Source organism: Equus caballus, chromosome 19 (genome assembly GCF_041296265.1).
Source record: "Equus caballus isolate H_3958 breed thoroughbred chromosome 19, TB-T2T, whole genome shotgun sequence".
Classification (NCBI taxonomy): Eukaryota; Metazoa; Chordata; class Mammalia; order Perissodactyla; family Equidae; genus Equus; species Equus caballus.
In genome coordinates, this window is record NC_091702.1 from 37,741,545 (window position 1) to 37,763,409 (window position 21,865).

The window sequence follows — 21,865 nt, forward strand, 5'->3', positions numbered from 1 at the left end:
GAAAGAAAGAGGGCATTATGGATTCCCCCTCAGATGGAAAAAGCTTTTGGGTGATCCTACATTCAGCTGTCTCATTGTGCTAGTTGCTGGCTAGAAACAGGATTCTCACAGCCAGCCCCTCCCATGCTGTCATAGACCAGTGAGCACAGACACCTAATGGGGCCCAAAGCGCCCATATATTAAAGTAAGGGACAAATGACTGAATTATAATCTCTTTAGTTTGGAAATACCACATACCAGAAAAGACAAAGACATAGAGGAGCGGCATCATGACAGCCTTGAAATGGACACTTACTAGAATTGATAGCTTTGTGACTACAAAGAACTCTTCAAATCAAACAGACAGCAGCTATGATGTGTTGGCAAGCACACTGGCCTTGGAGCCAGAAAACTTCCACTGAGACACAGCTCTGCCATTCTCTTGGTCACCAACTGGACAAGCCATTGAACCCCAGCTTTCTCATAGGTCTCTCACGAGGAAGTGAGGACGTGTTCACAAATGATGCAAACATGCGAGGTGATAATCTTCATTCCCATTGTAATTCTCACCATTCAAAAGCAAAGAGAACCAGTTGATGAAGCTGAGTGCAGTGACATATTATGCATTTCCAGACCCTGTCACTGATATGGAACTTGACTTGAAGAATTGCTCTGATTTTCCCAACATTGATTCATTCCCTACATTTGACTATTAGAAATAATGGTCCTGGCTTCTCATGTACAGTTCAACAGAGAGGTCAATAAGAGACTGACTCATAAAACAAACAAGCTACTGATAAAAACAAAAAAAAAACACCCCTAAGAAGGCACAGCACTGACATACTTTAGCTCTATGATCACGCCTGTTATGACTTGAAAAGTAATGAGACCTCCACTTACTATCCTAAGGGACCAACTCAGACCTCCCTCACATGTTCACATTTCCCTCATTTCCTTCTGCCTCATGCATCATATCTAGAAAGTCTTATTTGAAGGCCCAATTTTTATTCCTGCTAGATTTCCCACAAATTGCCAGATAATCTTTGGGAGCTGATGTTATCACAGGAATTCAAAACAAGAAGCTACGAATATTCTAACCGTTGGCCTTATCAAACATTTCCTGTTCCAAGTGTTGTTTCAAGCAACAGCTTCCACTCCCCACCCGCTAGGGGTTAAGGCATGCTTGGGTCTGGAATGTATTAAAGGAAGTCAGAGGCCTTAAAAATTTCAAGGATAGAAAGAAATCTCTACATATGCTCTCATGTCTACACTACCCATATTTGATTTATGTAAGCTCGAAAGCATTTGGAAAAATATTTTTAGGTCATATTATTGAACTTTACGGCCAGTATAGATATTATTACTGTTCAAGTAAAAATGAGCAATTTAATGTGGTGGAAAATAAAAAGAAAACTTTTATTAATATAGTAATCATAACTTTATAAGGTAAAACAATTTTATAAACTATACATATTCTTATGTGAATAAAAAATTACTTTGCTTTTACGTTACATTTGTATAGAACTTGAACATTTTCAAAATGCTTTACTTAGTGCTTACATTAAACTTGTTCTACAGATAGAGTAAATATGAGTAGCATCCCCATTTGACAGTAAGGAAAACAGTTTCAAAGGATTTAAAGACTTTTTAAGAGATCTGCGGAATATGTCTACTGTTTGTAATCAGACTATATACCATTTAGGTTTTAAATGACACTACGGTAGAGTAAATTTCACGCTACAAAATTAAAATTGAGAGATGAGTCTGAAAAAGACATTGCCACAATTCTTAGTTCATATAAGCAAGATGTGAGATGGAATAATAGATAACAGATAACCCATTAGAGAAATAATAATGATAATATAGCATCAGCAACAGTTACTATTTACTGAGCCCTTATACTACAAGCCAGGTGCTATTCTAGGTGCCTGACACGTATTCATTCATGAAATCCTCACAACACTCCTATGACTTAACCCCACTTCACAGAGACTTTAAGTAATTTTCAAAAGGTCATAAAACCATCTCATTTACTTTCTAGAAAAGTGTTTCTTACAACATATCGATCATTCATGGCTTATTACACACACTGCCAACAGTTTCAGACTTCAAAGTGATTTGGTTCAGGTATATTTCACTAATTTGAAATGTAGGTTTAATTACAGTTTTCATAGACGTTTCATTATGGTCTTATTAATTATGACATTCTTAAAGTCATACGAGCTCTTTGCTGGACTACACCAGGTGTTTCCTGTCAGCTACCATTCAGTTATCAAGGTGTATTTATGCTTGCTTATTTTATGTCACTTACATGATGTTGTTTACCATCATTAAATTTGCAATTTTATGATCATTGCTGTGTTTTGATATAGCTCCATTTTACAAAAAAAAATGGATACATACTTCCTTAGTGATTCACTGAAGCCTGATAGTAGAGATAAAAACAGAAACAAACATTAGAACTAAAAATAATGCAGCTGGTAAAAAAAAAAAAAGAAAAAAAGACATGCAAAGTTACACTCCTTAGAGCAAAAATAATTACATTAAATATTATTGCCTAGAAGCTTATAAAAAGTCTTAAAATTAATAACAAATATTATGACTGCAAAGAAAGAAGAATGAGCTTCTGGTAAAATTCCATTTTCAAATGACTCTGCAGGATATCACATAATATAATACAATACATAATGGGGAAGGACAATTACTATCACATGTTTAGATATAACAACATTCTGCTTTATAGGTGGATAATCCATTAGAGAAGACTCATATCTGGGCAAGTGGTACATATGCAAGAAAGAAGTGGGGAATAACTTGTTACTTCTCACTAAAAGTCCATGCATCACAGAAAAGACTTTAATGTTATGGTTTAATTCACGATGTTGTGTGAATCAGAACACAGGTGTGTTGGAATAAGATGTGTTGAAATCAAAATGGTTAACAGAGCCCTGATTTTTTTGTGCAGCAAAAAAAGTGCATTTCAAATAAAAGATCTTGCCTGAATGCCAATACATAAACTGCTTTACTCATAGAGAACTATTGGTGTTAACAATTTATATCCTGATCTTGATTTAGCATTAGAGGAAACAGCGAAAATTTTGAATAAAATTGAATCTTAACTATTAGCTTACAAAATTTCAGAAAGTATTCTGCAGAACTGTGCAGTAAGTATAATACTTTTTCTATCACTGAAGTTAGAGAAGAGAGAGATACTTTTTGAATTGAGTGATGAGCTCAAAATATTTCTTCAGGACACTGAAGGACACTGAAACCACTACAAAAGGCTATTTCTACCACTGCGAAGGGCTTGACCATTTGGCTTTCCTCTCCAATGTGTTCAGCATTTTATATTGCCTAAGCCTATCATGTTAGTGTCTAGATATCAAAATTTTTAATGCATAGGGTAAGATACTAGGATTTATTAAGATCAAATTGAGGAGCAAACAATTCAGTTGCTGAGAGTTTCACAGTTTTGTAACATTTAATGACTTTATTTATCAGTGGAAACATTTTGCCAAACATTAAAATATATTAAAGCTAGTAGAGACTTTCAAGATTATATATTCCATTCATCTCATTTTATAAATGAAGAAACTGAGGTGAAGAAGAAGTTCATCATCATAAAGTCATCAGAGTTAGTGGCATAGTTATAATTAGACGCACAGCTTGCTTTCTTACTCTAATGCTGTTTCCAACATCTCACACGCAACTTCACGTTATTAATCTTAAACTAACCCATAAAGTCGGTACTCCCAAGAAATAGCTCTCTTAAAAAATTATGATCAAGTGCACAGAATGGCACTTTTAAATGCTTAATTACGAGAAGAATCATAGGGGCAAACTCATGCCCTAGGAGAATTGACAATTCAAATTCAACAAACGTATCAAGTTCCTACAAAGTGCAAAGACTCAAACAGTGACATCAGCCATGTGTGAATGTTTAGATCAAAGACTCACACATAATACTCTGGAATTTAGGCGGTATTGATTAAGGGACTGTCATAATTATTCTGGGACAATGGAAAAGACAAACGAATCATTACTTAGAAGCATTTTTTTTTTATTCTAAATACTAAGTTGGTTTTCCATATATAACATAGCAGGTAAATCTTTGTTAAGTATCCAACTGGGAAAATGGACTGGAATGATCAACTATTTATTCGTGAAGAGTTAAATCACAGTGTTGCAGAGGGGTCTCCTCTAGGGACCTATAAATAAGCAACAGCGCAGGCCGGCGGCAACTCAGCAAGAGGGCTGGGATTTTTTACACCTCTTAAAGCAGGAGTAGGAGAGAATATACTCTTAACAACTTGGCATGAACCACAGCACAGTCCAGTTGGTCTACTAGGTTTGATTTAGTGGTGCTGAGAGAAAGTTGACTAGCAATTTTTATTAGAAATCAGAAAGGCTTTTCTATAGCTTTTTGCAGTAAAGCATTGGTAACAAAGCTAACCCAGGGGTAGCAGCACTCCTCCCCCTCCAAACCAGAGAATAAGGGAGGAACCGCAGAGAGGAGGGAGACAGATAAAGGACGTCTTTAAATATTCTTAAATATGAAGTCCTGGGCAGAACCCCTAGCAACCCACATGTGAAACTCACCAGAATTAACACCGGCAAAAGGTCTGAGATCTGACTGAACTACAGAGTGGAATATGGCCAGGTTTTCAGTTTGGGTTCTGGATAGCCACAAATGAAGCAATTTAGAATAGCACCGCTGGGGCCCGCCCCGTGGCTGAGTCGTTAAGTTCGCGCGCTCTGCTTTGGTGGCCCAGGGTTTCGCCAGTTCGGATCCTGGGCGCGGACATGGCACCGCTCATCAGGCCACGCTGAGGCGGCATGCCACATGCCACAACTAGAAGGACCCACAACTAAAATATACAACTATACTGGGGGGGGGGGGGGGGGGTTGGGGAGAAAAAAGCGAAAAAAAAAAAAGAATAGCACCGCAAAGGCTCTGTGAATGGGAAATTGGGTTTTCTGAGTATACCGTGAGGTACTTGCTAAGAGAGGTGTACCCACTTTCAATTCCCAAGCATGGATGTTCTGATCGGTTGTTATACATTTAATTTAAAACTCTCCTTGGTACTCTGTAAACATAACTAAATCCTTTTCAGATGTTATCTAAGAGACACTTGAGCCAGAAATCAGAGGACCCATGCAGATCACACATGTGGATATTGTTACTGCTAAATATTCCATGAGTGTGTGTTCCCCTATATGTTTTAAGACCTTGGCAGTGTTTTTTTCTCTTTCCTTTTTTGTGTTATGTAAGTTATTTATAGCCTGTGTGCTGGTGACCCTGGTCTAAGACTACATCAATGAGAATTAAGAAGCAGGATAGAGAGAGAGCTGTAGGGTTTTCCACTGAAAAAAGTCTGTAATGATCCATCATCTGTGGGGATAAGACAAATTTTCATTTCATAAGATCATGAAGTCTTATTGACTCTGGATTGGAAAATATGTTAAATCTTATCTATTGCAACATAACTTTAGTGCTTGAACCTTAAACGTAACCTCTCTATTAAGGATTTGTCCAACTCATGTCCAAACACCTTCTTCTGGGTCTCTTTATTACATCTGAACAGCTGCTAGTGTTAGGAAAGTCTCATATTTGAGCCAAGATCTTGTTCCCTGTAACTTTTGTTACTTGGTCCTAGTTCTTCAAATCCTCGGTTCCATAAAGATCAAGAATAACTGTCTCAGATGATGATCTTTTTCAAACCTCTTTTTTTGTTTAGTCTACTCATCCCTATTTCAACTGTTTCTCAGATAGTTTTGAATTTTTTTGTCCTTTCTGAACATGTCCTAGTTCATCTTGTACCTCTTAAAGTACCACAGTTAAATACAAGTGCGCTCTTCTTGAAAGTTTTACTTTAAAGGGATTGGCTGTCCAAAGATGAGGACTAGCATCAGACACATTGAAAGTACTTCCTTTCCTGTGACCTGTCAAACTCCTTTTATCTCCATTCTACTTTGTATTGCATTACATTATTATCTCATCATTTTTCTTTTTCATAGGTAGACTGTTGGCTCACTGTGCCAGTCCACTAAAGTATTTTAGAATCTCAGGCTGGCAGAGGTAGAAGACCTCTTAGAAACCATCTGGTCCAATGCTGCCCTTGTCCAAACGGAGACCTCAAGGCCCTGGAGAGAAACATTAGTGACAGAAATGGGGATGGAGTCAAAATTGCTTAATTCCTAGACTCATGACTCTCTACATTTTTATTTGAGCTATTCTCCCATTTACCTGACTGCTGTACACAAGAAGCAGTCTCATTTTTGGTATCTGTGATGAAAAGATGTTTGTTGATTCTGAAACCTAGGCCATCTCCCAGGAGTACTCAAGATCAGGGTGGGGAAGAGGCTTAAAGGGGTTTAAAATTCCCAAGATGTGTTGCTGTGTGGGAAGAGATTCTGTCTATTAATAGGAAACAGAAAAGTTTGGAATGTGTTTGAACAGAGTCCATTTTTTGAAAAATATAGAGAAGAGGCGACAGTCTCTAAGAAACTGTGAAATCAGAGGGTTGGAGACTATAGTGGGGAAAAGAGCAAAAGGACTTTTCTCACCACCCCAGAAAAATAGTCCCAAGTTCTCATTAAGAGGATGATTTTTATTTTAGCCTGATGGTGCAAGGAGGCTGGTAGGTCTGCGCTCCAATGTACAGAGAATTGAACTTGATGCTATAGCTCAAACTGAGCAGGTCAAGTTCTTGTTTCATATGTCCCCAAGATTTCTGTACCTACTGCATGTGTAAATTATCTTCTGTTTATCAAGATATATTTGCCTATTCTTTTGCCTTTCATCTTCCCTCACAAGTTTGCCCTCTGCCTAGAAGCTATAGGGCGAAGAACAAGTAATTCTGGGTCAGTGTGGACCTAGGTGAGCCCACAACCTTTTTTTGTTAACTTCTCATAAGAACCCAGTGAAGCAAGTATGATTACAGCCATTTTCCAGAGAAGAAATGCAGGTTCATGTAAATAAGCTTTTCCAGAGTCATACAACTAATAAAAAGCAGGACATTTTTGAATATAGGTCTGTTTGATGTCAAAACCCAGGCTTTGAGAAGTAAATAAGAACTCACTTTTGTCACCAGAAAAACCTGGATTGAGATTCTAATTGTGTTACTTACCAGCTGTGTGATCTCAGACATTTCAACCTTTTAAGCTTCAGTGTCCCTATGAAAAAATGAAGATTGTACTAAGATCTCTATCTTAGTGTTGTTGCAAGAATTGGATGGGAAAAATTATGTAAAGCTTTTAGCACAATACCTGAAACACAGTAATGGTCAGTAAATAATATCTATTATTAATAATAATGATAGTTATAAAACATGCTTCCTAAAAGCTAAGTCCAATGACTTTTTGAGTCTGTCAAGGGAAATGTCATTTTGCCATTTCAGGTTTCTTTCTAATCTGTTTTGCAAACAAAATGTATGGAGAAGATAATATGATATTGTTTTTAAAGTTTAACTAACAATGGTCCTATATGGGTGTTTATCTTTGTCTGATTCTTCACGTACATACAGAAGAGATTCTTTTTACTAGTTTAATGCCTTTCTTGATGCTTTTACCTTCTGGGTTAAAAATAATTCAGTAAGTTCTTTTGATAAAGTAGGAAAATTCTTTAAGATGGTTGAACTGTGTGAAGTGATAAATGATTTTCTCCTTGTTGTTCATTCATAGCGTTGTTGAGTACATGATTTAGTCTCCATAAGAATTTTATTTCCTCTTCTTCCTCATTCCTCATCCTTTATGTATGCTTATCCCTCGTAAATGTCTTCCACAAATAGTTTCTCATTTTATCTTTCCATTGACCCTGTGGGTTAGGTGATTTTATTATTAAGTTTCCACAGAGATAGAAACTGAGACACAAAGAGGGTGAGCAACTTGGCCAAGTGTAAAAGGGAAGGCTGAGTTACACTTAGGATTCAAAGAAACCTGAAATGGCAAAATGGCATTTCCTTTAACAGACTTAAAAAGTCACTGAGGGGCCAGCCCAGTGGTGTAGTGGTTAAGTTCATGAGCTCCACTTTGGTGGCCTAGGATTCGTGGGCTCAGACCCCAGGCACAGACATATACACTAGTCATCAAGCCACACTGTGGTGGCATCCCATGTACAAAAAAATTAGAGGAAGATGCGCACAGATGTTAGCTCAGGGCCAATCTTCCCCACCAAAAAAAAAAAAAAACAACAAAAAAAGTCAATGAAACCACTATTCACTTGGACTTAGCTTTGAGGCAGTATATTTTATAACTAATATCTTAAAAGGTATCATTTCATATCTTATCATATAATATCGATTTTTTTCAAGTCTCAGAATAGTACATATTTGTCTAAGAATATGATCAATCAAATTTATTCTTAAAATAACCTGTACTCCTGATGAAATTAATTCTCTAAATTTTCCATTATCTTTGCTTTCAATAATTTTTCTTTTCTAATCCTTTTTTCCTATCTAAAAGTTAAAAATTACCAGCATTTCTAAACGGCATTTCTCATTTACTATAAATCTTTAAGCTGTGTTCTTTCCATATCTAATTCCATTGCTTGGCTGCAGAACATCCTGAATTGCCACCACATAATCACATAGGAGTATACAGTTATTCTTCTGTTTCTCATTTGAAGGATTAACATTATAACTATATGCACGAGTTTCTCTCAATGGACTGTGATTGATCTGCAGGAGAGGAAGTGTTATATCATCTTCATATCCCCAGGGCCTAACAGAGAATAGTACCCCTAAAAGGACTCAGTAAATTCTTTAAGTGCTGATTGGGAAAGCAATATAACTAATGCAAATTAATTGTGAACAATTTTTTTAGGAATCTTTATTTTGGTTTCCTGTGCCATACATTCATTTACCTGGGGCGCATAATATTATTTGGTAAATATTCAGTGCTGCACATGTGAAATCTCCCCCAAAAGATTCCTTCCTTCTGTGTTTTACTGAGGAAACTGACCAGCTCTTCTACCCTAGGCTTCATCAAGACAGAAATGTCACAGTAGACTAGGGGCCTGTGGTATTACAGGAGTTATGCCAATAAAATGTTGGCTAATAAGATATTAAGACATTATCTGCCTTGGAATGATTGGTTTTATTACAGGGAGCTGGATATCAGAGTGTGCAACACACATTTAGTTCGTGCAGCCTCCTTTCACGCACGCGACCCTGCCTGGACTTTGATTTCATTGCTCTTGCTTTCCTTTACTTCAATTTTGCTATCACCTCTCCGTCCTTCTCCCTCTATTTCTGTATCTCCCTCGGCTGTGATCTGAATGCTTGTGTCACCCCCAGTATTCATTTGCTGAAACCTAGCCTGCAAGATGACAGTACTAGGAGGTAGGGCCTTCGAGAAGTGATTAGATCATAAAGGCAGAGTCCTCATGAACGGAATCAGTGCTCTTATAAAAGAGGCCCCAGAAAGCTTCCTGGCCCCTTCCCACACGTGAAGTTATAGCAAAAAGATAGCTCTCTCGAAAGGTGGCCTTCACCAGACACAAATCTGCCAGTACCATGATCCTGGCCTCCCAGCCTTCCGAACTGTGAGAAACAAATGTTTATTGTTTACAAGCCACTCAGTTTATGGCACTCTGTTACAGCAGCCAGAAAGGACTGAGACACCTTCTGACTCTCTCTCTCAATCTTCACGTCATTTCCTCTTTCCCCTGACCCCCTCTTATTTTCTCCACTTTCCAGCCTTCTATAAGGTGACATTTGGGGTTTGAGTCAAGCCACTTTCCATGAATATATGTGATACAGAGCAAACTCCAAGAAAGCTAAGAGTCACGGTGGATAACTTTTAAATGATTGGGTTTGGGTACTTTCCCAGCTGAATGAGAAATATATTAATTCTGGAGTCTGGAGTTCGCAACTGAAAGGTGTTAGTTTATATTGCTAAAGCAACCTGTCCTGTCACGTTCGAACAAGTAGAGAGAAGCCGGATCCTCTGGTCTTTCTTACAAGCTCATCTAGTGCAGCCACAAGGGAGGACCAACTATGGGATATAAGTCCAGTGATTTGCATCTTGGAGAAAGAGGCCCTATTTCCAATGGATTTCCCCTCATAAAAGGTGTCAAACTATAGCCAAACTTTTTTATAAATACCATGATTCATTAGTGGGCACATTGTCATCTAGCATAGATTGTCAAAAACTTCATTTGTACTTGTCTAACCTTAATGTCAGTTATCTTAAATATGGCTAAATGCCTAAATCAGTGGTTCTCAATGAGGGGTGATTACCCCCAAGAGACATTTTGCAACGTATGGAGACATTTTTTGTTGTCACAGCTTAGAGGCGGGTGGGATATGTTGCTGCTGCTATGTAGTAGGGAAAGCCCAGGGATGCGGCTAACCACCCTAAAATGCACAGAACAGTCCACCACAACAAAGAATTATTCATCCTCAAATATCAACAAGCCAAGGTTGAGAAGCTCCAGTTAATGCCTATTAAGCTGAAAACTTGCCGACTCCACTGTGTAACTGAGCTCTTGGTAATCCTATAGAAATAATGATTGATTGCAAAAGTTTGTCTCCCTAGTGGGATTTCTCAATGTCATGTGCAAGAATCAAATATTCACTATTGATCCTGGATTCAATCTGAAAAATATTATTAAGACATATCTCTTGCTTCGGTGGGGAAATAATTAGTACACTCTTCTAGATTATTCTTTGATACTATAATTTGAGATCATTTTTAAAAATAGCCAAATCTGGTTTTAAGGTGATTCACTGTGTCTGGAGTCCTAATTATGTGTTGATTTCTTCATGCAAGCCTATTGATCTTGGCAGAGGGAAAGCTAAAAATTTAGCATTCAAACAAGAAGAACAAATCAAAATTGGCTCAATTAACTTCTTGTGATTCAGGGTTTGTTAACAGTTTCTCTGTTTTGTTTTGGGTTTATTTATTTTATTATATCTTTTGCCTTTCTCCATTCCTTCCTAGAGTTCCAGTATAATTACACTGTAATCTTCAGCAGTGTCCCGTTACTTGCACAAAAACTGAATCCATCATTTGCAGATAATGAATTCCAGCAGGATCATTCTGATAGCACGAAACTTCTGGAAAATCTGACATGTTGGATCTCCCTCCTTCTGGCTCTTATTCCTTCATTTCTCTTCCAAGGAAGATTCCTTGCCTCATTCATTTTCATTAGGCTTTTTTGGAGAACAGTATTAACCCAGGCTCTCGTTTCTGAATTTTTTCCAGAAGTAGTCAGAATAGTAGCGTGAGGAATAACACTGCATAAGGTAACTTTTATTTGCAGGGTCTCTTCCATTTAGTGAATAATTTAAGTGGCACGCTATGTGGTTCATTTTAATTTTGTCAAGGTTATCATTTCAGGATGGGTCTTACAAATAATGGTCATCGGCAATGTCATAGAGGTGGGACTCAGGGTTCTTGGATTCTAATCCTGGCTTTCCCATTAAATTGCTGAATAAATTTGGACAACTTGATTCTCTTTTGGACTTTATTTTCCCATCTGTAAAATGGGATGGTTGAAACACTAATGTTCCATGAACATGGCAGGGAGCAGTTGCAGAAAGATGGGGAGCTGCGAGGGGAGGAGAACATCTTCCCCAACACAAGCCCAACGCTTGCACAAAGCATATAGGGAAAAGGGACAGAAAATGAGTTTCCTAGAAGTAGATGCCCAGGTCTGTGCATCAGATGAAATAAGAGGCTCTATGGCCTTCATTGTGTTAGAGTCAGAAACCTGACATGGCCTCTACCCAGACTGTTTTTCTCTTCCCTCTATTGATCCCCTCCACGCTCTCCTTTTCAGATGTAATTTACTTTGTAAATCACCAAGATGACAAGGAATGGAGAGGAGAGGGAGAAAGTGAGAAAAGAGTATAGAAAACAAAGTAAGGAAGAAAGAGGTATGGTCAAGTGAAATCAGCTTCCTCTGACAATGGTCAGCAGTTGTCTTCACTTCTAAAAACCGAAAATCATGCACAAAGCACTAAAGCATACTCAGAGGGCTGACTCCACGTCATTTTTTAAAGATGTGTTTGGGCCATTTGGCAAACAAGGGCCACGTTTCATGGAAATTACATAGCTAGGAAGTCAGACGGGAAAGGAGGGATGAATACAAGGACAGAAAAAGAATTACAGGATAAAAACTGAATGGAAAAAAAGACAAGAGAAATGATTTTTCCTAATGAGAAATGCAAAACTTTCCACCAGACGACTATGACTCTTGGCCGAGTGGCCTATGTATCATGTGAATGAAAATGCAAGGTGGGTGAGGCAGTCCAGGAGGCTCTGCCTTGTGTCTGCTCTGTCTCTGAAGGCTACTGGTCCACTGCAGGTCTCAGCAGCACCGCTGATTCACCACACTACCCCTCAGGGGATAGCCATGCCCATGACCTGAGACAGCAACCAGCACTGGACTGTGAACTAGGATTGCTACATTGTGGGACCAGCTCCACTTGATGACCCAACCTGATTTGTCATGGAACCTCTGAGGCCTGTGTCATTGGCTATTAAGTGACAAGGATAGACTTCTTCATGATCTCCATGGCTCCCTCAAGCTGTAGCATTTTTATAGTTCCAACAATCATCGCTCCTGACACTTGCTAGACCACATTTCTTGAGCAAATACTTATCCCTCCCTCTCTCACCCCTACTTCACTACCCCAAACCAATCATTTTACGTGAAGAGAAAGAGTTGAACAAGATGCTCTCTTGGAGCACCTTCCAGCTCTAAGATCTATGATTCTAAGAAATCCACAGTTGACTCAATTCCTTAGCCATACAAAAGAATCATTATTATACCAAATCTGATAAATTTTAATGTTAGGTGAACCCATCCACCTTTCAGAATTTTTCAAGCCTGACCCATAAAGCAAGCTGACATTTTATCAAACATTCCCAAAAGAATTCCTCATAGCTATCCCTTTGGAGTTTATCAGTGAGCAAATGATTAATTAGTGACAGAACACATTTGATTCTCAGAGATGGGACCTGTGAAGAGAGACAAGCAGTTCATTACTTTCCTTTATTAAAACCTGAAAGGAATTCCTGATTCACCAGACTGAGATAGGAGAAAACTTGTAAGCAGTTCCTATCCTCATCTAATTGAATTTTAAGCCTCTGTGGCACTTACTGTTTGTAGTGGAAATGGATGACTGATAAAGAGAGCTGACAGGGCCTTCAAATGGACAACTCCTATGAGGAAACAATTGAGATTCTAACTCCTTAGCACACAGGACCTAAGAGCTGGCTAGACAACGAATCTCCCAGGTTTCCTTCCTAAGGAGTGGAACGGAAAGACAGTGACCAGTGGATTTTGATGATTCAAGCACAAAAAAAGGCCCAACTGTAGGAAGAAAAAAAAAAGCCTCATCCGCTGAGGAAATAACCACAAGGACAATTTCAGAACAACTATTTCAAGACATAAAATCAACTTCTTATTTGAAACAATTTGGAGACAAAATGTAGATAGCCTACACACAGGTAAAAAGATTTAAATACGGGATTGGGGAGAGGTTTTATTCTGAACTAACAGGATCTACATCATGCAGTTGTGGCCCAGGATTTCAATTTTATTTTTGTTCAGGCATTCATTCTAGAAAGAGAAAGAAGTTGATAAAGCAGAAGAAGAGTGAGAAAATTCCTTGAACTTACTCTTTTTCTTTTCTAGAAACCACTAATAAAATAGATTATGGTCAAGAAAACGGGAGTTTAGGGGGATGACTAGCGGGGAGAAGGATTCCCTAACTTAATTACATTTCCGCTTCTCCCCCTTTACTCTTGAGAAGAAAAACAAAGGTCAAACGGCACAAAGCACCAACTCAGAAACAAAACACACAGGGGCAAGCTCATTTTAAGGAAAAGAAAATAAACAGCACTAGTTTTTTTTTTCCTTAAATGGCTGGGAACAGTGGGACAAAAACAGATACTGCCAGAGTATTCCTGATTATAAAACACACAGATAAGAAGAAAAAACTCTCTTACGTTTGTTTAAATTCAACAAATGTACAGAAAGCAGGTACAATGTGTCAAGGATTTTCTGAAGCATCGTTTTCCATAATAAGAATTAAATTAGGAAAAAAGGTGGAGAAGGGAAAGGAGGTTTGCAACATTAGCCAGAACTTACAAGTAGAAAAAAGTGAGAAGTCAGGCAATCTACAGTCCTTCTGCAACTTTCTCCCCCAACTGACCAGGCAGGAAATCAAATACCTAATGTGGGAAACGTCCTGCCACCACACAGAAATCTTTCTCCCCAATACTTCCTACACAAAGAACCAACTTATTATTCATTCAACAAACATATACTGAGCATTTACTGCTACTGCCCCCTGTTTTAGCTATTTCAGGGGAATATAGAAGCTGAGGGCCCAACTCAGACATAGTGAACCTAAATCTCTAATTTTAAATCATACTTTTTAATGCTCCAGATGATTAGTAATAATCATCTATCTAATAATCATCCAGATCTGGAAACTCTTACTTTAGGAGATGCAAAAATGACTAAGACAGTTCTTGATTTCAAGGAGCCCAAACAAGTGATAGGCAAATATATGAATTTCTCCGAAACAAGGTTAAAAATGAAATATGATGTGAGAGGAACGAATTCCTTGCTGTGGGCATTCAGAGGTGGGAGAAATGATGGACTGTTGGCAGCTGCAGAGGGAGTGAAAGAGGGCCTCACAGAAATAGGTGTATTTGTGTTAGTATAGCTAACATTTGAATGTGAGAGAAGCAGGAGGAAAAATCTATTATTGTGACTAATAGTAAGAAGAAACACATCTCCAGTGTTTATTGAGAAATAGGCCCTGTCCTGGGCACTTTATGTAAAGGCTCTCTTAAACCTAATCTAAACCAATCAGGTAGATCCTGCTATTTCCCCATTTTGCGGATGGGGAAACTAAAGCTCACAAAGTTTAATTTGCTTATAGTCACACAGCTAGAGATCAAGGAGCTAAAGTTCAACCCCAGATCTACCCCATTCCAGAGCCTGCATGCCCCCCAAAGAAAAATAAACAAAGCCCAGATGTGCAAAAGAGTCAGCCTCATGAGACCAAGCATCCATTGTTCCCATTGGCTGCAAGGTGGCAGAGTAGGGGGAGATAGGGTGGGAAGGTGAAAGGGGACCCAGGCTGTGGATGAAGCATTCAACTATGTGGGCTTTATACAGTAGCAAGGGGAAACCACTGAAGGTTCTAAGCAAAGAATACTCCGATAGAACTCTATCTTAGGTTTTAGGCTGTGAATCATGAGTTATAGTCTACAATCCTAAATGATAAAAATCAAAGTTTGAAGAGTCTCGCCCTGCCTTTAAACAAAAAAGTGTGGGTAGGAGCTAAGTAGAATACAGCCCCATAGCTGTCCAGATGAATTTTCAACACACCAGTCCTTAAGGAAGATTCTACAGAACATATCTTCAGATAAATGTAGTGAGTGTCTATTACCCCACAGGACAAGGACCTGCTCAAACCTGGAGCTGTCCAAATCTGGCACAAGGATAGCCCTGAGGACTGCAGCCTTCCCTGAGACCTGAGGCAACCCCATGGGGCAGTGGGCACACACGGCAGGGGCAAGTAGGCAGAGCCCAGACTTCTAACTCCCTAAGCTCATCTTATCTAATCAAGTTGGCTCTGCCTCTAAATATGTGACACTGGGCAAGCCCTTGTCCCTCTCTGGATCTCCCTTCCCTCATCTGTGAAATGAGAAATTGAACTCACTAGGACTTGGATTTCATAATTCTCAATCCTTCTTCCCCTCCAACACATCAACATAAAGGATGCGCTTCCATCAGTGGCTCACTAACCAGGAGCGGGTGGAGGAGCAGCATCTCCCGAGAGCTTCTACAGTTTGTAAACCCTGAGCTGAGAATAACTGTAGCCCCTTATCTCTAGGATTGTATTAGAGGATGTACAATTCTCAAATCCTGGCTGCAAAGTCCTCAACAAATTCAATCTGGCCCAGGATTATCCTGCTCAAGTACAAACTGGATCACTGACGTCAAAAGTAACTCAGCAACACAAAGGACCATATCATATCCAGGCCCACACAGGGAACTCCTCATTCTAGCATCAGGTAATGAACACTTTAGCATCCACACCTGTCAGAGACCGAGGATGCTTTGTTATTATGTGAGAGTTTTGTTTTGCTTTTAAAGGATGGAGTCTGCAAGTCTGCGTGTGCGTGTGTTTATGAGTAAAACTACCAGGAAGCCAAGCAGAGACTAAAATTGTGGAGTTCTTGGGGAAAAGGAGGGAGGAACCACAATGTATCTTAACAGATGTTCACAAAGACACTCCTGCAAACTCCAACCACCAAAAATGAATTTCCAAAGGGATAACAATACTTCCCCCTTAAGAGATTATCCTACCTAGATCAAAAAACTTCGCCTGTTGGAGGAGAGGTGAATAGGGAGAAGATGCAAGACTTGTTCTGCTCTCAGAAACACTGCTGGTAAAACAGAAATTAGCACATGAATTCACATATTTTTGAAAGGACTTTTTAAACTCCATCCGTTCATCTGACCACACCCAGTAGTTCACCCACAGAGGTGCCCAGGAGTGACGAATTCCTGTAATCAATTCACTGCAAAAATTTGAGGTATGTTAAACCAACAGCTTCACCTTCTTTGACCTCCAACCAGGGGACAGGAGCAGGAGAATGACTAATAAACATTAACATTGACATTGAAGTGAGCTTAATTACACAAAGAAACCCACATTTTGAGAGTTACCTCATGGTTATTTATTTTTATAGGACTGAACATGAATATGCATTCCTTCTCCAGACCTAAGAAAGGAAAATCTACCCAAGATGTGAGACAGAACTATCAGCAGGACTGCCAACCTCACATCTGAGACGCCCAGGAAAACTGTGCTACAGGAACCAAACTCAACTACTCACGCTCTCCTCTGGGAACCAGCTTAGGACATCTGTCAGGTACTCAAGGTTCCCTTTCTGCCTACTATTGACTGATTTCTGCAAGACCGCCAAAAACTGTGCCACTCATTTAAAAGAAATAAGATTTACACTTAATACATGCCTTAGCAAATCCATGAGGAGGCACAAGCAAGTAGAAGACACATTCTGGAAAGGATTCAGGCTTTCTCCTTATTTCTTGCCCAAGATACTAGTCTAGTGAACTCCAGCACCCTAGCCCCAGCACTGGGAGTTAAGAGTTTGTCTCAGCTATGATTTCTTGAACTCTATCAACAACCACAAATCTCCAGAGAGCCCTAGCACCTGTGAGGGCAAAGACCTTGTGGGATGAGCGGCAGAAGGCATCTGGACATCTGCACATGCTGTGTCTTTTCGCCACTCCAGAAATGCAGCCTGCTCTGTTGGCTGGCACTACCAACCAACTCCCAAAGCACTACTTCTCCAACAGCTGTAGAAGAGACATTGATATACTGACATAGAAAGGCAGAGGGGGAAGAAAGTGTAAGTTCAGAGCACCATGGGCAAGTGAGAGGGGGGGAATTGAGGAACACAGGCTAATCTGCTGATGCGTCCAGATAGATCTTCAAATTGTGGAAGTGGGGAAAACGCCAATATACACTCCTGACACTAACTTCAGGCAATCTGAATACACAAAAATAAAATGAGAAGGAGAGTACTGGGTGTCTGAAGTCGACTAACCTGGTCCAATGCTCACCTCCAGAAATTGGATGCCTTCTATCAGAGGAGAAAAGGTCAGCGCTTTGGGTAGATACTTTTAGTGAGATTGCCTCACACAGTCACTTCTTCCATACATACCTTCTCTTTCACCTTTGATCTTTACTTCTTTGTAGGCAGGGTATAGGGGGGATGAGGGAGTGGAAGCGGAAGAGAAATGCGGGTGAGGCTAGACCAAGAACTGAAGCAAGAGAAGACTCTTATACTGGACTCAGTTCCGCCAAGGTCTCAGAAATTAGTGCCGAACGGGTACTTTAAACATCGTCTTTTCGGTACAGTCCTCTGTTTGAGAGAGAAGCTGCTGCAGAAAGAGCTAACGGCTTGCCCAGGGTCATCTAGTGTTAGTTACAGAGCTCGGGCCACCAAATATCTAGATCTACAAACACGAGGCAGAAACGATAAAGGAGACCCGATCTGAAAGGCTAACGAGCAGAACGAAGGCAAGGAGACAGGAGCGGTGGGGAAGGCTGCAGAGAGCATCCCGGGGCCGCACGGAGCCTTAGGTGTGCGCTCGGGGTACCTTGATGTAGGCCCGCTGCAGGTAGTTGTAGGGCACTCTGCGCTGGAAGTCGCTGCGCACATCCTCGCTGACGCGGTGGCGGGACGCGGGTCCCCCGAGGCGCTGGGACTCGCAGCTGCGGTAGCAGCGCGCCCGCTCGAGCACGGCGCGGAAGAAGGGCAGCTCGGCCCCGGGCCCGGCGCCGGGGGGCGCGAGCGGGCGACGCGCGGCGCAGTGGCGGGCGCAGCGGGCGCGGATCTCCTGCAGGCGCCGGTGGCTGCGCAGCGCCGCTTCCAGGTCGCGCACGGCTAGCTCGTAGTCCCCGCTGTAGTAGGCGGCCACGCCGCTGGCGTAGAGCAGGTCGAAGGGCTGCAGAGGCCCGGGCTCCAGCGCCGGGGGGCCGCCCCACAGCGGTGGCGGTAGCAGCAGCGGCAGCAGCAGCGGCAGCGGCGCCCAGATGCGCTCCCGCATCCTCCGCCGGGAGAAGCGCGGGACGGCCACGCTCCCAGTAGGCTCCGGGCACCTGGCGGCCGGGCCCCGTCTGCTACCTCCGTGGGCGAGAGCGCCAGCCCCGCCGCGATCCGGCTGCCCTGCGAGCCTCAGGTGACCGCGCGCTCCGCGCCCTGAGAGGCGGAGGCCGGGTCCGCCGGCCGCTCTTAAAGGGACGCCCACAGCTCACACGCTCCTCCTGCTGCCAGGGCTCCGCGAGCCGCTCGCTGGCGCTCAGCGCGCGCCCTGCAGGCTCCCGACCGCAGCCGCCGGGCTGCCAAGGGCTGCACACCCACGAGCCAGCCAGAGAGCGAGCGCCGCTGGAGGCCACGGGGGGCGTAGAGCTTTGCACGTGGGGATCCCTCTAGGTTGTAGAGTGGATATGATTACTCCTTTTTGAGAGAGAAAGAAAATCCAGCTTAGTGGGGTTAGGGCCCTAGTCATTTTCTAGATTTCGTCCATGACCTCGCAGTTTGCAGAGCCCTTCACCTTCAGAGGAAGCGCTGAAGCTCAATCAGGCTGTGAGGAAAGCACTGGAGGGCCGATCAGCTCAGCTACGGAAGCTTGAGGAGAAAAGTGCTTAGTCCAAGTTTACAGAACTGCGAAAAGGCAAAGGAAGGACTCACGCCTGAGCTATGGAGTCAAAGCTTATTGTTCCCTCCCTCGGGGATGGTCTCTCCCTTGCCTTCTCATCCTACTTTGTATGGGTGTGGGTCTGTGCATTGGAACAGGGGGTAGGCACATGCGAGGAGCAATAAATAGCCCGCCTTTCTGTGCAGACAGCAGTATTATAGGACCCAGAGAAGTGCTGGAGGAAGGAGCGACTCTTCTTACAGTTCTGCCTCCCTCGGTTTGCCAACCATGTGACCCTGTGCAACTTGAGCCTCAGTTTCCTCATCTACAACAGCCAAACGTTCCAACACGTCCAATGGTTTTCAGATATAAATTCTTATTGTAAGAGTTGAACAACGAGGCCATTTAATAAATCCAGTACCCCCAGGACTTAAGCAGTAAGCATCAATCTAGGAATGGGAAAGCTGACAGAAATGGCTGCCAGACTTCAATGGACTAGCTGGAGGCTTTCCTGTTCCTCTGCATCTCCTCTCTCAAAAATACATTTTGAGCCAAGGTGTTCCCTCTTTCCTGTTCCTTGGCTCCACGCTCTCCCATGGATTCCTGAGAGCTTACACACTGGACCCTCGACTCCAGCCTGCCTCCTGGAGGCATTCCTGTGGTCTCCTATTGCCTGTGGCAATTTCACCAAAGTCTCCCTGGCCACTGAGATGGTGAGCGAGAAGGAAGGGGAATTGGGAAGAACCACATGTATCATCTAGTTGATATGAAGTTCCCAATGAAGGCTTTTGTATGGAATCACCACTACATGGAAGAGGCTGCCAGAGTTTCCTTCTCATTCCTTCATTCATTCTGACCGTGAACAGCCCTGGCTGTATAATTCAAAGGGACACCAAAGAATCATGCTCTTATTATTTTTCTCCAGCAAACCTCACTCATTTGGCTCATCCCACTGATGGAAAAGCTCTAGTTTAGGGCTGACTGTGTACTGAATGCCTTGGATGTTCAGTGTTCCAGAATTTGCACTTGGGTCTCTGCCCAGATTTTTTCTCTGGGGATTGTCTCTATTTTCAGATAAAGACTTTGGGGTCCAGAGTTATCAATCCACTTGTGGAAGGTTTTGAAGCCTACTAGGCTAGGAAGTCCTGCTGTAGGAGTAAGGACAAAGTGCCAGGATGCTGTGGTATATTCCGTGACATTTTCACATTGTTTAATATATGTCAATTAAATTCTTATCTTTGGATACTTACTCTCAAAGTAGGTATTCTGGGGGATAGAAGAGATGAATAAGCCAGGGTCTTTATCCCTGGGAGTTCACAATGTTGTATAGAAGACAAATATGATGTACAGAACTATAATACAAGGTAGAATGTGGTAGGTGTTAGATTAGATTCAAAGTGCTATGGAAATACAGAGCCTGCAAAGATGGCTTCTGATGGAAGGATCCTGGAAACTTAGGGGAAGAATTGGCATTGGCACAGAGTGAAAGCTCACAGGCTGTATCCACACCAGAATTCCTGCTCATCCTCAAACTTGCCATGTGCTTTCAAATCTTCTACATGTCCTACTACCTTATGTTCCTCTGACTTTGCAGAAAGCATTCAGTTGACATCTTAAATTTGCTTGATCATTGGAATCACCTGAGAAGGTAAAAATACTGATATCTGGCTCTCACTCTGAGAGGTTCTGACTTAATTGGTCTTGGGTATGGCCTGAGCATTGAGACTTTTTAAAGTTGTCTAAGTGCTTCTAATATGAAGCCAAGATTGAGAACCACTCGTGTAGAGTCAATGCCACAGCCCAAAGGATAAATCTATGAGTCAGGGCTCCAGGTGCTATGGAGAATTCATGAGTCAGATGTACCATCCCTCAGATCTCACCTCCCCAAGAAGGACAATCTGATCTGCTTTTCTTTTTTTTTTTTTTTAAGATTTTATTTTTTCCTTTTTTCTCCCCAAAGCCCCCCCCGGTACATAGTTGTGTATTCTTCGTTGTGGGTTCTTCTAGTTGTGGCATGTGGGATGCTGCCTCAGTGTGGTCTGATGAGCAGTGCCATGTCCGCGCCCAGGATTCGAACTAACGAAACACTGGGCCACCTGCAGCGGAGCGCGCGAACTTAACCACTCAGCCACGGGGCCAGCCCCAATCTGATCTGCTTTTTAAGGCTGGATCAGAACAAAAGTTTATGACTATATTATGATAAGAGCCATACAGGGTGGAGAAGTTGATTCCAGGCAATGCTGTGCCCAATGATGTCAACTCTGTGTTAAGAGTGACAGTCTTCCTTGGGTCTCTCGTACTCCTGAACATCTTGCTGGGTATACCAGGAATGCCCTTCTTCTTTACCTGGGCCATTTCTTAGACAACTGGATCCCAGCTCAGAGTTTCTGATTCACTAAGTCTGGGATGTAGCCCCAAAATGTGCATTCCTAACAAGTTCCTTGGTGATGCTCAGGCTCTTGGTGTAAGAATCATACTTTGAGAACCTCTTCATCAATACAATTCCTTATAAACAGTGGTTCTCAAACTTTATTGTGTATGAAAAAACTAATAAACAAAAACAGAGGCCCTGGCTTTTGAAGTAGGACCAAGTCTGGGCCTTTATGTTTTTATCAGGTTCCCCTAAGGATTCTGATACTCAACAAAGTTTGAGAACCACTGCTTCGATTAGTAATTCTC

General features: G+C 41.7%; 1 protein-coding gene across 2 annotated transcripts in view; it reads right to left on the minus strand.

Annotated features, from left to right (window-relative positions):
* Positions 1-19,133, minus strand: part of P3H2 (prolyl 3-hydroxylase 2) — a 153,681-nt gene extending 134,548 nt beyond the window's left edge. Inside the window, exon 1 of one of the 2 annotated variants that reach the window (XM_001500060.5) lies at positions 18,146-19,133. In XM_001500060.5, the coding sequence (XP_001500110.1) occupies positions 18,146-18,595 (450 nt within the window). In that variant the 5' untranslated portion in view covers positions 18,596-19,133. Of the gene's footprint in view, positions 1-17,706 lie in introns of both variants that reach the window. The other variant, XM_070243481.1, reaches the window with a different exon arrangement.
* Between the last annotated feature and the right edge of the window lie 2,732 nt (positions 19,134-21,865).